The sequence below is a fragment of the Paramisgurnus dabryanus genome, chromosome 1, assembly GCF_030506205.2.
Source record: "Paramisgurnus dabryanus chromosome 1, PD_genome_1.1, whole genome shotgun sequence".
Classification (NCBI taxonomy): domain Eukaryota; kingdom Metazoa; phylum Chordata; class Actinopteri; order Cypriniformes; family Cobitidae; genus Paramisgurnus; species Paramisgurnus dabryanus.
The window spans coordinates 33,793,386-33,811,660 of NC_133337.1; the positions used below are offsets into that span (position 1 = coordinate 33,793,386).

Genomic DNA, 18,275 nt, shown 5'->3' on the forward strand with positions numbered 1-18,275 from the left:
TACTTAATTCCCTCTAAAAATCTCTTTAATCCATGAGACGAGAAAGACTTAGATTTGTATGTGTGCTTGTATGCATGGTAAACTACTGACCTTAATTTTGCATTCTTTCAGTAAGCCCTCCACAAATTTCCAGTTGGTCTGAGCGATGACTGCAGGAGACAGGTCTGAGAGTTTGGGTTGTCTCAGGTTCTTCCCCAGGTTACGGGCTTCCTGCATGTACTTCTACAGGAATCAAGACACATAAAAAATATTTAAAGAGCTCAGATGCAAAACCCTTTAAGTGCGTCTGACGTTTTCTTGTATTTTATTAGCCTCTTATGTTTAGGTTCAGTAATTTCACTTAAATTGCAATGAAAGGGTTATTAGTCATTCCCATTTACAAAACTCTTATTATTAATCTATGCCTAGGTAAATACAGTTTCACATCCTATGGCACCTTTATTTAAAGCAAACCAGCAGCCTTGGGTAACAAGAGGAAATAAAATCCACACAGCAAAGAGGTTGACAGAAAGGAGGATTGTAAATCTTTGTTGTAGGGTCTTGTAGAGGTTGTGATATTTTGATAAGGCACTCGCTACAGAAGCGTGTGGGAACGGTCAGGGGCAGGGTTGAGTGCAGAAGAGATCAAGAGGTCACTGCGTCTGACAAAGGAGCTTTAAAGGAATTTGGAGCTCAGGGAGGAGTTTGTTACGGGCATGTTAGAAATGTTTGGAGTCGACAGGCCTCCACATACCAGACAGCAGGCCGAGAAGGATTTTTTGGGTGGTTTAACAGGCGGGGGTGCCGTATTATCCCATTCCCAGAAAGCCATAGAGTTCTGCAGGAGCAAACGCCCCTCCACCTGCCGTGCGGTGGTACAGCCCACACCCCATAGCATCCAGACAAACAAACAAAAGACGAAGAAAGGAAAGAACAAGGAAAGAAAAGAGGCAGCGTGCACATGAAAACAATGCAGTTGGACAAAACTTAAAACAGACAAGCAAGGTTGAAACAACGAACAAGATGTGAATCAGGAAATAGGACGGCAGATTCACAAAAGCTCAAGAGGAATTTGTACGAAACATTTACAAGTCAAATTTGGTGCAAATCCCTTGCAGCTCTCACGATTCAGACATCAGAAATGTCAGAGACTTTGCTTCCTTGGACATGCAGAAGCATTTATCTACCAACATTTGACTGTTAAATTTCTGCAAGGATCAGTCAAAACACTATGAAACATGTAGACTTAAAAAGGGAGGAATTTTGGAAAAAACTAAATCTAAATCAAACAATAAAAGGTTTAAACAAAGATATTGGATATAACAAGATTGAGCACTCATATTACAATGAATGGGTGACATAGCAACGCACAATATGGCCACTCTGGCAACAGAAGTCCCGCCTTCAATTTAAAAAAAACAATCATCAATCGATAAAGACTGACGATTCTCTGGGGTAGAGGCTCTCAAAGGACAAGTTCGGTATTTTACACTTGAAGCCCTGTTTTCAGATTGTTTATGATGAAATAGAACGGTTTTGACTGAAATTTGAACATATGATGCTGGTCCGAGAATTTTCGGGTGTTTCTTGTATCAGCCTCCACCTCTACAATGCGTCTATAGGTGCACTGGTACAATCCTTCCTAAAATGCATTAAACTTTCATTTACAAAGAGGTGAAACTCACCGAGTGGTCAGGGGTGTTCACTGATTTGCTCACACAAAAATCGCTGCAAAATACGCATTCCAACAGGTTTTATCGTAGTTTTTGTCCAACTCCATTGACTTGTATTAGATGTGCTGTGAGGTACGGTATTACTCCACGCCGGGAACTTTGTTTGTATTCTTGCAATTGGCAAAGGCGGATTAGCGCCACCACCTGGGCTGGAGTGTTTATAATTCAAGCTCTCAACGGAAGAATATACGGGTGTGAGGCGTTTGGAAAAATAGGTCCACAAGTTTACAACGAATGCTAAAACACCTGTTGGAAAGCATCTTTTGCAGCGATTTTTGTGTGAGCATATCAGTGAACACCCCTGACCACTCGGTGAGTTTCACGTCTTTGTAAACTAAAGTATAATGCATTTTAGGACTGTGCACCTATACACCCATTGTAGAGGTGGGATGTGAAACAACAAACACTCGAAAATTCTCGAGGCAGCCGCATATGTCGAAATTTCAGTCAAAACCATTCTATTTCATCATAAACAATCTGAAAACAGGGCTTTAAGTGTAAAATACCGAACTTGTCCTTTAAATGTTTTTGCGCAATTGGAGCTTAAGAAACTAAAGTTATGGTACAGTTAATGTCATGTTTAATTTAGACTGATCTCACTGAAAGTCGTGTTATAGTCACGAAAATTTTTATAAATTTATTTGTGTCCATGACATGAAATTAAGCTTTTTTCGTGTCTTGAGCACGAATGTCTTTGTTGTGTCATGAATTTCTATAAATAGATTTTTGTGTCCGTGGCATGACTTTCTTTTTCATGTCATTTTATGTATTGTTTTCTGATAGTTTTTTTTGTTTACTATTTTTCTACCATTGTCGCTTGGGGTTTAGGTTAAAATCACTTTCTGTTACATTTTTAGACATCCTAACCCAAACCCCAACTCCAGGCAAGAACAGTTTTAAAAGCGGAAGAAAGACATGTAGAAACCAATACATAAAAGTACATCCAAACCCCAAATCTAACCCCAACCCCAATGATTTGAAAATAGAAAAAAGAGAAAACAACCCATAAAATGACACGAAAAAGAAAGTCGTGCCACATACACAAAAAAATTATTTATAAAAATTTGTGCGAGTGACAGGAAAGCGACATTCGTAATCAAGGCATGAAAAAAGCTGAATTTCATGCCATGGACATGAATAAATTAATCATATTTTTCGTGACTATAAAACAACTTTCTTTAATTGTTGCTCAGAAATATGTTGTTTAATTGTGATTTTAGCACGCAATTTAAAGATATCTGTCTTTCCCCATTCAAGTAGATAGGACTTTAGTCTTGCATGACTAACAGGCAAACATGGCCGCCTAGTGGCGTGACTTCCCTAAAAGGACTTTGGCTACACAAAGGACAGGAAGATAAACAGACCATAAAAATAAATAATAATGCAAATTCACCTCTTTGAGGTCATTGTCTAGAACAAGATGGTCGTTCGGTTGTCTGTGTCGGTCCACCTTGCGCTGGGTTGAGCATGTACGGTTGGACCACCTGCTGAATAAATTATTTTGATTCAATTCATGATCACTTTGATACATGTTTAAATTTATACAAATATTCATTACAAGTAAAGAAAATGTGGGATGGTTTAATTAAAGCTTCTTAAGTTTCCTTGTAAAGTGATCTTAATGTTTAAAATATAGGTAATTTTATTAGCTTTCAAAAGATAGATTTAGCTGAAAAGCAAGTTGTTGCATCCCCGACGGCTAAAGATCAAAGTGTGAAATTTGTTTTTGTCTTTTACTGTTTTCTACATAAAATCATCCTACACAACCTTGATATATTGAATCAGGGTCAATTTTTTCATTGAACTTATTAATGGGCCATAATATTTTTGATTCAAAGTACTCACTTGTTGCTAGTCGGTCCTGAGGCGAGCACATCCGCCTGCAGTTTAGGGAAAAAACCCTGTTGGTATTTTCCTTGCCCGATCTTCATATTTAGCAGGTGAGGGTGGATGGCCGTGTGGTCAATCTTCCTTAGCCGTTGCTCTATTGCCTGGGCTGGAAAAAAGCACAGATTTTTTTTTTAAGTTTACACTTTTATGAGATGACGTAACTATTTTCAGAACACAAAGTTTAAGTGTAAAACTTCCGTGCATGTTTTACTAAGGCATCTGTGTGCCAGTGTAGGAGCCCATTTTTCCATCCCAGAAGAGCAGCATCCATTTTACAATAGTGACCTTCATTTTGACAAGAGGTTATTGACCTAACAATGGTACTAAAGGGGCTTTGCAAGCAGAGACACACATACACAAACAGAGGCTTCCCAAGATGGCACAGGACAGCGCCGGTGCACAGTCATTATTTGGCCGTCTTTCAAAAGCGATTCATTTATATGACTCATTCGAGAACATGCTCTTCAGTTCTTTCATTCTGTCCTTCTCTCCTTATTTTTAAACCTTTTATTACAGCTACACAGTCTCTCTTTCTTCCTCAGTCTCCTCGGCACTTCACCCGCCCTCTTGAACTGTCTCTCTAATCATCTGACCGCATAAGCAGCAGCTATTTTTTCAATAGGCCTCATTAAAATAGAAAACGCAATTTGCAGTGACAGAGTAACAACTGCGGAACTAAGCTAAGCAATCACTGTAAAAAGGAAGGATTAAAGAAGCTTTGCAGAGATGACAACAAAATCACAATGAATTCAAGCAAAACTACTAGAGAATCCTACACTAAGAGTGATTCACAATTTAATAAATGTACCTCACCTATAGTGAATCTTAATCTAATAGTAAAGTGTATCTCAACCTCACAACCTCACAGAGAATCTCAGCCTCACATCATAAACTCACAGTAGATCTTAAACTAAACCTTACAACGAATCTCAACCTTAAGGCGAATCTCAACCTCATGGTGAATGTCTACCTCACGGCGTATACCAACCTCACAGCAAATCCAAATGAATCCCAACCTCATGGCGAATCCCAACTTTACAGTCAATCCCAACCCCACATCACAGTAGATCTCAAACTAAACCTTAAAAAGAATCTCAACCTCACAGCGAATCTCAACCTCATGGTAAATGTCAACCTCAGAGCGAATACAAACCTCACAGAAAATCCCAATGAATCCCAACTCATGGTGAATCCAAACCTCATGGCGAATCTCAACCTTACAGTCAATCCCAACCCTTAACCTTACAGAGAATCGCAGCCTCACACTTAACCTCACAGCGAATCTCAGCCTAAACCTCAGTGAATCGCAGTGTAAACCTCAGCGAATCCCAACCTCGCAGCGAATCCCAATCGAATCTTAGCCTCACATCTAAACCTCACAGTGAATCCCAACCTTAACCTCAGCAAACCCCAATGTAAACCTCAGCAAATCTCAACCTTACAGCGAATCCCTACCTCACAGCAAATCCCAATCGAATCTCAGCCTCACATCTTAACCTCACAGTGAATCCCAACCTAAACCTCAGCAAATCCCAACCTGAACCTCAGCGAATCCCAACGTAAACCTTAGCGAATCCCAACCCGAACCTCAGTGAATCTCAACCTCGCAGCGAATCCCAATCGAATCTCAGCCTCACATCTAAACCTCACAGCGAATCTCAACCTTAACCTCAGCAAACCCCAATGTAAACCTCAGCAAATCTCAACCTTACAGCGAATCCCTACCTCACAGCAAATCCCAATCGAATCTCAGCCTCACATCTTAACCTCACAGTGAACCCCAACCTAACCTCAGTGAATCCCAACCTAAACCTCAGCGAATCCCAACCTAAACCTCAGCGAATCCCAAACGAATCTCAGCCTCACATCTAAACCTCACAGTGAATCCTAAATCTCAGCAAATCCCAACCTAAAACTCAGCGTATCCAAACGTGAACCTCAGCGAATCCCAACCTAGACCGCAGCAAATTCCAACTTTGCAGCGAATTCCAACCTTGCAGCGAATCCCAACCTCGCAGCGAATCCCAATCGAATCTCAGCCTCACATCTAAACGTCACAGTGAATCCCAACGTAAACCTCAGCGAATCCCAATCGAATCTTAGCCTCACATCTAAACCTCACAGTGAATCCCAATGTAAACCTCAGCGAATCCCAATCGAATCTCATCCTCACACCTAAACCTCACAGCGACTCCCAGCCTAGACCGCAGCGACTCCCAGCCTAGACCGCAGCGACTCCCAGCCTAGACCGCAGCGACTCCCAGCCTAGACCGCAGCGACTCCCAGCCTAGACCGCAGCGACTCCCAGCCTAGACCGCAGCGACTCCCAGCCTAGACCGCAGCGACTCCCAGCCTAGACCGCAGCGACTCCCAGCCTAGACCGCAGCGACTCCCAGCCTAGACCGCAGCGACTCCCAGCCTAGACCGCAGCGACTCCCAGCCTAGACCGCAGCGACTCCCAGCCTAGACCGCAGCGACTCCCAGCCTAGACCGCAGCGACTCCCAGCCTAGACCGCAGCGACTCCCAGCCTAGACCGCAGCGACTCCCAGCCTAGACCGCAGCGACTCCCAACCTCAGAGAATCTTAGCATCACATCTTAACCTCACAGTGAATCTCAACCAAAACCTCGCAGTGAATCCCGACCTCACAGTGAATCCCAACCAAAATCAATGGTGTGAGAATCTTAAACTATAGTAAATCTCAAACTAAAAGGAAATCTCATCTATAGCGAATGAGATCTTAGTCTAGTCCTTCTGCAAGGTTCTTACCTGACTCTTTGAGGAAAGTGCATTTCTGGTAGATAGAGGATCGCAGGCTGGGGGCACGAACATTGTAGAGACGTGCCTTCTCGATTCGTCCGTCAAAGACTCGTAAGAGGGGCTCTTTCTCTTCCCACTGAGATATGATCTTGTTGTCGATGAAGGTGGCAAACATTTGCGTTTCAATAAAATGGGACAGGAAGGGCAAGTACGGTTCAGGCTGGTCTGAAAGAAAGGAGGCCTAAAAGAGAAAAAAGAATTAAATCTGGAAATTACATTCATCTTCCATAGTAAAAACAATCCCAGAGTGCATCGCAACAAGCTCAGAAAAAAACTACATCAAGTATGGCTAACAAGAAGAGCAAAATGTTTATTATAACAAACTATATTTAGCTTTTTAAAACCAATGACAGGTGATGAAGTTATTCAACCTGACCTCATGTTTTTTGCATAATGTTTGAATGTGGTCACCTTGTCAAAGTTGTGCATCTGCTCTCTGTTGGTCAGCCAGGACTCCAGATCTGGCGAGTTCTGGATCACAAACGATTCATAGTCCGCAAACATCGTTGCAAAGCGTGCCGCAAACACCTCCCTTAGCTGCACGTTCAACTTTGCGTTTCGCAGCTCCTGTTCCTCTTTGGGAGATCTTCCTCCCACACTCTCTTCCCCTACGGCTTTCTGCCCTGCAGCCAACGCCTCCAAGCGGGCCACTTTCACGCCAGTCCTCTTGGCCAGAGCTTGCAGACGCTCCAACGTTGGGTTGCCTTGAAGAAGCTCCAAAACATCCAGAGCTTCACCTCCAAGGTTTCCGTTCCTCTTGTCATCAACGAGTTCGCTCAGAGACACGCTCTTCAGCTCCGTTTCTAGCGTGGAGGTCTGCTTGGCGATGGATGGAGCAGGGGAGGTGTTGCCTCCTTCTGGAGATAGACCAAAACTAAGCAACACCTCAGTCAGTTCCTGAATGAACTCGGGCTTGTTGGGAAACTGCGGGAAATCTTCGGGCAGCTCGATGTAGTGGTTATCAATGTCGACAAAGCAAAGGTTCGCCTGAGAAGAGCAAGAAGTCGTGCAGGTTAACATTACACCACACAACGTTAAAGCTTGAAGAGCTCATTTAAAAGTATAATTCCCTACAATTATGGCAATGAGCTAAAATAAAAGAAATGTGTGTTGAAAAGGTGTAAAATATGGATCACCATTCAAGGACCTTATCCAACATTGACACAAAGATTATATACAAACCAAATCTATTGTGACATGCCAAACAGAGCACATGTCCAAAACAAACACAAATGCCTTAAGGAAAAGGCACACTAACCCAGTGTCACAACTAATCAGATGTACCGACCTAATAAACAAGGCCAATTTTTGGAATTAGGTTAAATCAATGCATTATAACGCTCTGTGTGTGAGACTCTCCAGTTACATTCGCTGCTCATAAAGTCAAAATGCCCTCGACTGAGTTAATGTGCATGTCTGACCTTGTTACAGTCAAGCGAATAAGCAGATCTGTCCATTCTGTCAGGTCACAATGCTGACAGCCTGTCACAAGGCACTTAGGCCAGGATATATGTGTGTGCCTATGTGGGTGATGGTTGATGTTTGACCTAGCATTTTACATTACTAAAAACATCCCAAGAAATTAGCCCAATCTGAAAAAAATATTCTTAAGGAAAATGTCCAAAGGAAAATGCTTAATGAAATGACAAACCAATGCAATATTGGTGTGAATGCAGAATCTAACAATATATTTTAATAAATGATGGTCAGCACACAGTTAATGGTACCTATTGACTCATTATAGGGGTGGGCCATAAATCGCGTTCATAATCATGGACAAATCACCTCCGATAATGTATGTGATTTTGCCTAGCTTCTCTGTGAAATACGGCTCTGTGTAGTAAATGCTGCTCCATCTGAAAGCAGGTGATGGAAATTTACCAATCACACATCCGGCTTTACTGATGAGATACGCATGAGAATCGCAGCCGATTTATCGCCCACCCCTTACTCGCATTGTATTTGTTTTTCCAACTGTGGAAGTCAATGGGTACCATCCACTGGGTGCTTATCATTTATCAACATATCTTCTTCTGTGTTCAAGAGAAAAAAGAAATTCAAAGGTTTAGAAAAACATGAGGGTGAGTAAATGATGAAAGGATTTTCATTTTTGGGTGAACAATTCCATAAGGTGTTATTAATTTATAAATGTGAAAATTATTATTTTTGAGCTTACAAAGTACATATGTGACCCTGGGCCACCAAACCAGTCATAAGGGTAAATGGGATTGTACAATGTACAAGCCAGAATATAAGCTCAGTTTTTTGCACAGGGTTAATGGTGCCACATGGTGATCAACAGTTAAAATGACAAATTTTACCTCTTTGCAAAAGGTAAAATCACAAAGAATCAAAAATGCATGATAATAAGGTGTCATGGCTCTGCAATCAAAAAATGTTGTTATAATGGAAGTCAATGGGGAAAAAATGGCCACAAACAATAAATGAGGGAGAAAAAAATAAAATCTGACGCTACACAAAAACAAAAAATGCACCAAAGCCAATGTTTTTACTAATCTTTGGCATGCCCAAGACTGTGAAAAAGGTAAAAGAAAATCCAGTCCACAATCACTTTTTTATATTGAAAATCAGTGATTTTGTGTTTTTTTTCTCAATTCAGTGGCATCACTTATGTGCTTGGCAATGAAAGAGTTAAAATCATGGAATTTTTGTAAACATTTGGTAGTTTTGATCTGGGGCCCGTTCTTCGTACGTCGCTTAATACATCCGAGATCAAATGAGACATCCGAGAAGTTTAGATCTGGCTAATTATAATCTCGCTTATTTGGTTCTTTGAACACCACTGCTGTTGATGATTATTATGGCAGGATTGAATTATCTGAGATCACTGCGCGTTCGTGCACTGCAAGAAAAGTCAATACATATCGATAGTAGAAACACTGATCAGCCACGCTGTGATTGGCCAGTTGTTACAATGGCCAAGAACACGCCCATTTTTAACCCCTGCAGTCTGAGAGCTATTGATGGAAGGTTGTGAACGTTTTATGTGACTGAATTTAAAAACCCAGTTAAAGCTACTTTAGTACATAAATCACCATAAATAATTCAAAATTTTCTGTAAAAATATAATCTTGATATCTTTGCTATGCTTGTCAAAGATTGAAATTAATGATTGTAATTAAAATTTGATGCTCCTAAAGTACTTTAAGTCTCTTTTAAAAACAGTTAAATGCTATTTTGTCTGTTTGTAACAGCAACTTAAAAAGCAGAATAAAAAAACACAGGTGGTGGCCCTCCATCTTCATGTGATGTGCTGGCAGGAGTGATGTCTCTAAACTGGCTGATTGTACAGATCATCTCTGGAGCAGTTGCTCTTTCTTAAACCCACAGCCAATGCAACAATTTAATTCCTAATAAATAAAATTTTAATTGTAGTGTATTATAAGATAGTGTTTTCCTCTCTTTTGTGCAGTTGTAGATAATACACCAACACTTTTAGCAGTTTCCAATAATGTAGTAAATAAAGTATAATGTGCAGTAAGGGAATGGTAATGTTATTCTACATCAAAAGATTATAAAATGCAACCGTTTCTGATAGCAATGCACATGACAGTAAAGAAATCCTCTCAGATGGTAGTCCTTTAGAGAAACTATATGCAAATGGTTAAATAAGTTTACTTCAATTGCATTATTCTTAACTGATTTCTGACTATATTAGCAGTATTCCACGTTAACTGAAAGTCCTGCATCTGCTGAGTCTGCACAGAAAAGTGTAAAGAAGATAAAGATATGTGAAAATATGTGCAAAAAACTTATTTGGTTATTTTGGTCATTTTTGTCACAGAACAGGGACAGGGTAACATATTTGTAGACAACGTTTTAAAGATAGAACAGATAGAAATTACTAAACGAAAACCCTTTCATGCATGACATTGTAAGCTACTTGACAATCTAAAGACAAAACTAAAATAGGAGATTAGTTTATTCAAATGAAAATTATTTCACACTGAGTAATAGACATTATTGTACATAACATCTATTAGTGCTGGGTATGATTAATTGCTGTTTTTATTAAGGAAAATTCAAACAAATTTAAAAAGAATGTGATCAGCATGTCATTCGTTTAAGAATAATAATCAAACACCTGTTACACAAAAACACAACAAGTCACACAAGTACAAAAAAAATATATTTGTTATATTATATATTTTTTAAATAACATCGGTAAAAGATTTAATTAATATATTCTTTTTTTATTACGTGTTGAATTTGAAAAGCTCTTTATATTAATCATGCATCTTACGCAGATTGCGCTCGTATAATGAAGAATACGCGACTGCGTCAGACTTTCCGTATCACATCCGCTTAAAAAGGTACAAACTAATCTTGTTTACATGAAATAAGCCTGCTCCCGAGCAGGTTTGAGCTTACGGACCTGTTGCTATGACAGCAAGTTTAGAATGAGCTTCGAAGAACCAAATAATCCAAGATCATGCCAAATCATCAACAATCAAATCCAGCTAACTGAGTTAGCGACGTACGAAGAACGGGCCCCAGTACCAAGGTTGATTAACAGATTTGTGCAAAAAAAATTGGGAAAAAAAATAATCCAATACATTTTACAGATGTTTAATTTAGTGGCCTTTTTTGGCCACTAACAACACGCAAGGGTAGTAAATTTGCCCACGGTATATTGTTACGTTTTTTGAAAAATTTCAAAGCATTTTCTTAAAATATGTGTAAATATAAGATTTGTCACCAAAAATCATTCCATTTGCTGAAACACAGAGAAAGTTGTGGCCAAATTAAGACTAAAAAAATAACAAAAATGGCCCCAACAACACATAAGGGTTAAAATTCATTCATTGAGAAAACGCGAATTTGCACGGTTAATCGTAAAAAACCCCTAACAGGAATTATACAAAATATCTTTACTTAATATTCTAATAAAGAAATCTAGAATTGTGACCCATAAAATGAATTGTTGGCTATTGCTACAAATATACCCATGCTACATATGACTGGTTTTGTGGTCCAAGATCACATATTTAAAAGTAAAAAAAGATTAGATCGATATATATACTGTATGTTTACATTATCAGTATGTGTGCTTGGAATTGAACCTTTGCAGTCCTAACACAATGCTTTACCAATTGAGCCATAGAAACACATCAAACCTCAGGTTGTTTTGAAGTAAAAACAGACAGAAAACTGAACAAAGAGCAGATGTTTAGCTTCAGGCGTAAAGACTATATGTGCGTCTGAAATCGCCTATTTCCTTACTATACAGTGCATGAAAAGCAGTTGGGAAGGCGTGTAGTATGTCAGAATTCACAGTATTCGAAAAACAGTGGACGAAAAGTACCCAATGCGATTTCAGATGCAGGTTTTGAGAGGCTGTAGTTGGCTTACTTGGAATATAAAATAAAAAAGCGAAAATCCAAGATATACTTAATAAAGCAAAACGCAAAATCGTGTGGTTGTTCCCATATAATCTCTCCGTCTACCCACTCGCTTGTAGTCGTACATCTTTTTCTGGGGCAGTTTGACTTCAAAGAGAATACATAGCGAATCTGCATCTAGAGAATGAGATTTGGGGATGAGGATCTGGGGAAGGCTTGCAGATTCTTAACATACAGACAAACCATGAATAATACAGTGCGGCACACAAAAAATGGTTGAATGTTAAATGTCACAAACTAACACACAAAAAAAATCTTTAAAGTGGAGTCACTGTTTTCCGGGTCCCTTTAGGCACTGAGTGGACCGTGTTTATCAAGGCTCAATTACTATAAAGAATAGAGCCCCCTAATGTATTAAAACAATAGCTATTCTTAGCAGACGCTGCATGTAGTGTCCTTAAAGGGATAGTTCACCCAAAAATGAAACTTCTGTCATAATGGACCCACTCTTATGTTGTTGCAAACCTGTATTAATTTCTTTGTTCTGATGAACACACAGGAAGATATTTTAAGGAATGTTTGAAACCAAACTGTTCATGAGCCCCAATCACTTCCATAGTATTATTTTTACCTACTATAGAAGTCAATGGGGCTCATGGTCAGGTTTGTAACAACATGAGAGTGAGAAAATGATGACAGAATTTCATTTTTGGGTGAACTAACCCTTTAAAAAGCACTGTTGGCGTCCCATATGCAAATTACAGACAATCTTCAGCCAATCATGCTTCAAGGTCACAAAGCCACTTGGAAATCATGGGGAAGTGGATGCATTCATCAAGTGGACTGTTAAGCCAAGTGGAGGCGCAGAGATAAAAGAGCGTGAATGTGTTTTAAAGTGAGGGTATGTGCATGCGAACATGCTTTAGTGAGCGTGTGTCACCTCTTGAGGCAGCTCCAGTTTGGAGCGGTCCGTGCCCTCTTTGGACTGCAGGCCCATGAGATAGGGCACAGGGGCGTCCAGGAAGTGCAGCAGGGACGCGGGAAGGATGGGCACGTATACATGCTGCCATTGGAAGGGAAACAGTAACGTTGTGATTCCCTCCGCAACCACCATCAGCCTCTGGTAGTCTATAGATACACAGGGGAAAACATGATTTTAAATGACAGAAATTACCAAACACAACAGTAAATGGTCAGCAAAAATATATTTACATTAATGTATTTGGCAGATGCTTTTATTCGAAGTGACTATTATTCTTACATGGCATTTTAAACCACACTTTGGAGTTTGGGCGGCCCGCCTAAGCTGGGAAACCCTGCCACATTCACTAGGTCGCCCCCCCCCCCCCCCCCCCCCAAAAAAAAAGTGCATCTCGGAGAATAGCGCGGACACGCTTCACACCGCGAGCGGGCAAAGAAAATTGTTTTTATTTATTTTTTTCTTTAAAAAAGAGGGGGAAAAATATGGCAATGCATCGAAACACGCATCGCAGCACAATATGTCTATCGTATCGCAAGGCCCCTGCCAATACCCAGCCCTATTTCAGATGCAGGTTTTAAGAGGCTGTAGTTGGCTTACTTGGAATATAAAATGAAAATGCAAAAATCCAAGATATACTTAATAAAACTGAAAGCAAAGCGCAAAATTCAACAGCTCTGGTGCGGATCTGGCCTAGCGACATCTGGGAAGTAACTTATTTAATGATTCATTTTATTTGCATTTGCCAATGGTTATTTTTAGATCCTGAAATGTAACTCGATCTAATAGTGCCGGGTAGACTTATAAAATCATATCATTAGTTTTTATGTAGACGAGAGGAATTAATTAGCATGTGTATCAGCTTGCGTCTGGTTGTAAGCATCTCTGTGCAGTAGGATCATGTAATATTCAGTAGTCCTCCACGCTGACTCAGTCTCAACTTCAAAGGTCTCACATTTAAAAGATCAGAACTAAAAAATTAAATGCTGAGCTGATTAGCATAAAGCATTAACTTGTGTTGTAGGTTTCTTACCCTGTGAATAAAGCAGGATCTGCATTTCCAGCAGGACGCAGGTGAAAAGCTGCACCAGATTTTCCACCCCCAATAACCGGAAGGCCTCGCCCAGTGGAAAATCGGCCAATGGTAGCTCTCCGGCGCCAGGCCTCTGGCACAGGATGGGTTCGTACACACCATGGAACTTTAAAGATCGTCCGGGCGGGGGCAACGGTACTTCGTAGAGTATGTTGTAAATGTAGCTCTCCAAAGGGAGCGGAGGTGGCTGATTGGAGGTGACGGCATGATGGAGCTGTGACAGGAACCGTTTGCATGCGTGCATGAAGGGCATGGGCGTGATCAGACACATGGCTTTTGACACATACAGAGTGTCACGGACTGAGTCGTAGCCTTCGCCTGAGCAGCCGCAGTTCCTGCGACTTCCTTGTGCCGAGGTAGGAGACTCGACCTCATCCAGGCTGCTGGCTAGAGAGTCCATACTAGATGATGAGGAAGAAGGGGATGAAGAGGATGCGGAAGGGCAGTTGTGGGCAGATGCGTTGTGCTCCGCCTGGTGCATCTGGTGTAGCGTCTGCATGGCGGAGCAGATCTGAGGGCTCGTGACCTCCTCGTAGAAGGTGTGGACGAAACCGTAAGTGCGAGAACCATCTTCTCTGGTGATGAGGAAAGAGTGGAACTGTGGGGCGCGACTGTCACGTTGAGTTCGGAATGATAGGCCTTTGGGCATGCAGAGCTGAAGAGAGAGAATGAGACATTATTGATGAAATTTGTGCATCATTTTATAATATCACTTTTATTGTGTAATCTGAAATAAACTGTTTATATTGAACAGAGGTGGTTCTAAAAAAGTACTAGGTACAGTCGGAAAACCATCCAAAAGTGAGCCATTATTGTCTTTTTTTATGACATCATTCTGCACTTCGGCTTCCCATCGGATTTTAGGCTATTAGGTGAACTGAACGCTATTGGCTATTTTTAAAGTGGGAGGAGTCACTCAAAATGTCCCGAATTCATATTTCAGATTATACGTCAAAGCATTTGTGGACGTCATTGGGTCTTTAAACTGGACAGCTTAATGAGAAATTTCAAGTACTGTCTGTAATGCTCCATTGATCTTCAACTGTGCTCATCACAAAGACATCTGCTCACTAATGGACTCATGTTGAGGTTCAAAAATGCAAGCACACACAGACATAAAAGATGTGCGTACCAGGGAAGAGAGAGCAAACATAAAAAATAAATAAATAAAGGCCAGGAAAAATGAGATCCGTCCATCCATATTTGTGTGTGAGACTCTATGGATAAGAAACTAACCTTGAGCAATGAATCAACAGGAAACCGCATTCAGTTATTTTTCAGAAAAGCATGTCGCCATCGCAACTGGTGATGCTACGAGGCTCAGGTATTACTTTACAGAGGGCGAGTGCGCACAATGAGACGTTTCCATGCCGACGTAAGCAGAGAGAGCTTGGGTTGAATAATTGATGCTGTAGTCGCTACTGCCAAGCTTTCATTTACGCTGGTGGTGGAAAAAATGACCTTGCGGCACGGGATCGACAGGCCATAGGTTTCCGTTACCTCTGAATGCTCTGGGACGGAAACACGACCCAACTTTTTTGTTCATTGCACGCGACCGCAGAGTGAGCGAGTGTACGTTTGATGCTCCAAATCAATGCAAATGATTGCGACAGATTTCTCCCATGACTAACGTGAGAAACGGTAAGACTGTGTCTGGGAAGGATGCTTTGAGAAAACAAAACAAGTTTGGATGTGCTGCAATAACAAAAAAAGTTTAACAAGCCTCAGCATGCTGGCATGAATTTTGCATAAAAAGCACTAACTGCTCAAAAGCAAAAACAGGTTATTGATTTATCTAGGATTTTTAGAGCACATATTTAACAAACAGAATAATGATTTTAAATATATATTTTTTTAAATATAAGTATTAATAAAGTTGTCTAACCAATAGAAGTGTTTGGAGACAAAGCTAGCCCCATCCCTGGGTCGCTATTGGTTGAGGCAATATTTTGGAGACACGTGCTGCGTCCAAAACTGCCTACTTCCACACTATATAGAAGGCGAAAAGCAGTAGTGTGTCCGAATTCATAGTATTTGAAAAACATTAGGCAAAAAGTAACCGGATGACCGACTAATTTCGGCAAGAGCCTGAAGTTTTCATTCAAAGGACACTTTACTATCATGTGAGCCTCTGGGAGAAGAGTAATACAACGAAGAAGAAGGAGAGGCGTTGTTTTATTAGAAAGTATCGAAATGCATTATGATTAATCGCGATTAATCTATAGCAGAATAAAAGTTTTTGTTTACATCATATATGTGTGTGAACTATGAATAATAATTGTATAATAATGTATATATAAATATGCACACATGCATGTATAATTTTAAGAAAAAATATATATTTATATATTAAGTATTTATTTTTATATATAATATAAATTAAACATAAATATACAAATATATATATACACATGTACACATTTCTTAAATATATACATGCATGTGTGTGCATTTATCTATACAAAGTTATACAAAAACTTTTATTTTGCTATAGATTGATCGCGATTAATCGTTATGTATAATTATACTATATAGTACTGTTTTAACGTTCAATGAGTGGGTACTTATTTAATTCAGTACCAACTTTCACAGTATGCAATTTTCGGGGAAAAATCCACCTACGAATGACTTTCTAACATCTTGCATTTCTAATATTTAAAGTTTCAAATAAAATAAAACTTTAAAGTTGACCACGGCTGGGCAACAAATGCATAAATAGGAACCAATTTAAAACCTCAAGTCACTCACCATATTAACAGCATCTTGGTCGAATGGGTTGCACTCAATGTTCTTTGGGTAGTGGGCGAGCACTTTGGATTTAAAGGTCCTCTTCAGTGGGCTCTGATCAAAGTTTTCCCCTGAAGATATGAAATTGAACAAAGACACAGTTAGGAATAAGGAGACAAGCATTGGCATTTACAAATACATTATTCAGAAGCTTTAGAATGTAAAAGCACCTATGGTTTGAGTGTGTATGTATGGTCGTAAATAAGTGCATGCTTGTCATGCATCACTGCATTAAACTGATAAAACTTTCATGGTTTAGCCATCTTAATCCATAACTCCAATGTTCAAAACAGAGGGATGTACATGTATGCCTACTTTTGCAGAACTACAACAGATGCATACCTGTTTTAGTATTACTTGCTAAACCTCTAGATGTGCACCTACATTTTAATATAGCTACTGTACACTAGAGACAGAAAAATAAAGTGTTGAAACTGGTAAATGCCTTCAATGCAACTTCTCATATTCTGGCTTAGAAACTTTTATTTGTGTTAATACATAATACTTTGTATGACAGGAAATTAGTCCAGGAAATAATTTCCAGAGCTCTTTCATGTATGCTGGATACAGTAATCCCCTCTGTTTGCAGTGTAAACGTGACCCAGATACGACAACCGCCTGTAATCTCAATACAATACTCACATCCACATGTAACTTAGGTTTTGATAGGTGGGAGGTTCATTTCTCATATATATCCTAATATCAGGAAAACAAATGTTTCCAACTTCAAGGCATTGTGATGTTTTCTCTAAAAATAAAAAGTGAAATTCTACAAGTGACCCAATTTCCTCAATCCTAATGCCAACATTGTAAGGATTGAATCCTGATTAGAAACAGCTGTTCATTTAAAATATGTATATATTTTTTATTTTCATTCAAAGCGACTTAAACATCTTTCACACAGCGTGTTGATCCCAGAATATTGTCATAAATTTGCCTTCCGTGTGAATGCAAACACATCCTGGAATTGACCCTGGGATCGCTCCCGGGATGGGAACTTACATTGCAGTAACATTCCCGGAATGTGTCCCGTGTGCACAAAAGGCACGACTGCGGTGAAGCCAATATTCATATGCGTAAAAACTGAACTATAATTCTAACTTTAGGCAACAACGAGCATTTTCTACAAACCAGTCCCTCCAGAAAAACGTGATAATGCGATTGCATGATTCAATGCAAAGTCCGCATATTTATGCGGGGCTGCATTTTTACAAATATGCCACACTTTTGCAGCATAAATTGCAGATTACCATGCGCAAAATATGCGGGGATTGCATGATTTCATAATCCCTGCACTTTTGTAGCATAAAGTTACATATATCTTAGCAGAAAGTTGAAAAATGTTGCATTTAGTTCACACAAGCGCAGCCATGTCCCCTGTTGCCATGGGAACGTTATGAAGTGACGTGAACGTCATTGAAAAGCTGCAAACAGTTTTTGCAACTTCACGCAACTTCATCACATAAAATTGTATAAATATCCCGCATATTCCATGGCATTTTTTTAGAAAACGTGCCGCAAGATGAAGGATTTTTGCCCGCAACAATCACAAAAAAACTTTTTCTGGAAGGACTGACAAAGCTATATTTATATTGTTAATTTTAAAGCAAAATGTGTGCATGCAAAGCAAG

At 39.8% G+C, this 18,275-nt stretch overlaps 1 protein-coding gene across 9 annotated transcripts in view; it reads right to left on the bottom strand.

The window, feature by feature from the left end:
* Window positions 1-18,275, bottom strand: part of dennd5b (DENN/MADD domain containing 5B) — a 47,210-nt gene that overhangs the window by 12,965 nt on the left and 15,970 nt on the right. For 4 of the 9 annotated variants that reach the window (XM_065284857.2, XM_065284856.2, XM_065284854.2 and 1 more), the window contains 8 exons: window positions 16,606-16,715; window positions 13,798-14,512; window positions 12,726-12,913; window positions 6,834-7,409; window positions 6,372-6,603; window positions 3,558-3,708; window positions 3,106-3,199; window positions 91-222 (listed from right to left, as the gene is read on the bottom strand). In XM_065284857.2, coding sequence (XP_065140929.2) covers window positions 91-222; window positions 3,106-3,199; window positions 3,558-3,708; window positions 6,372-6,603; window positions 6,834-7,409; window positions 12,726-12,913; window positions 13,798-14,512; window positions 16,606-16,715 — 2,198 coding nt within the window. Of the gene's footprint in view, window positions 1-90; window positions 223-733; window positions 842-3,105; window positions 3,200-3,557; window positions 3,709-6,371; window positions 6,604-6,833; window positions 7,410-12,725; window positions 12,914-13,797; window positions 14,513-16,605; window positions 16,716-18,275 lie in introns of all 9 variants that reach the window. The other 5 variants (XM_065284858.2, XM_065284855.2, XM_065284853.2 and 2 more) reach the window with 3 other exon arrangements.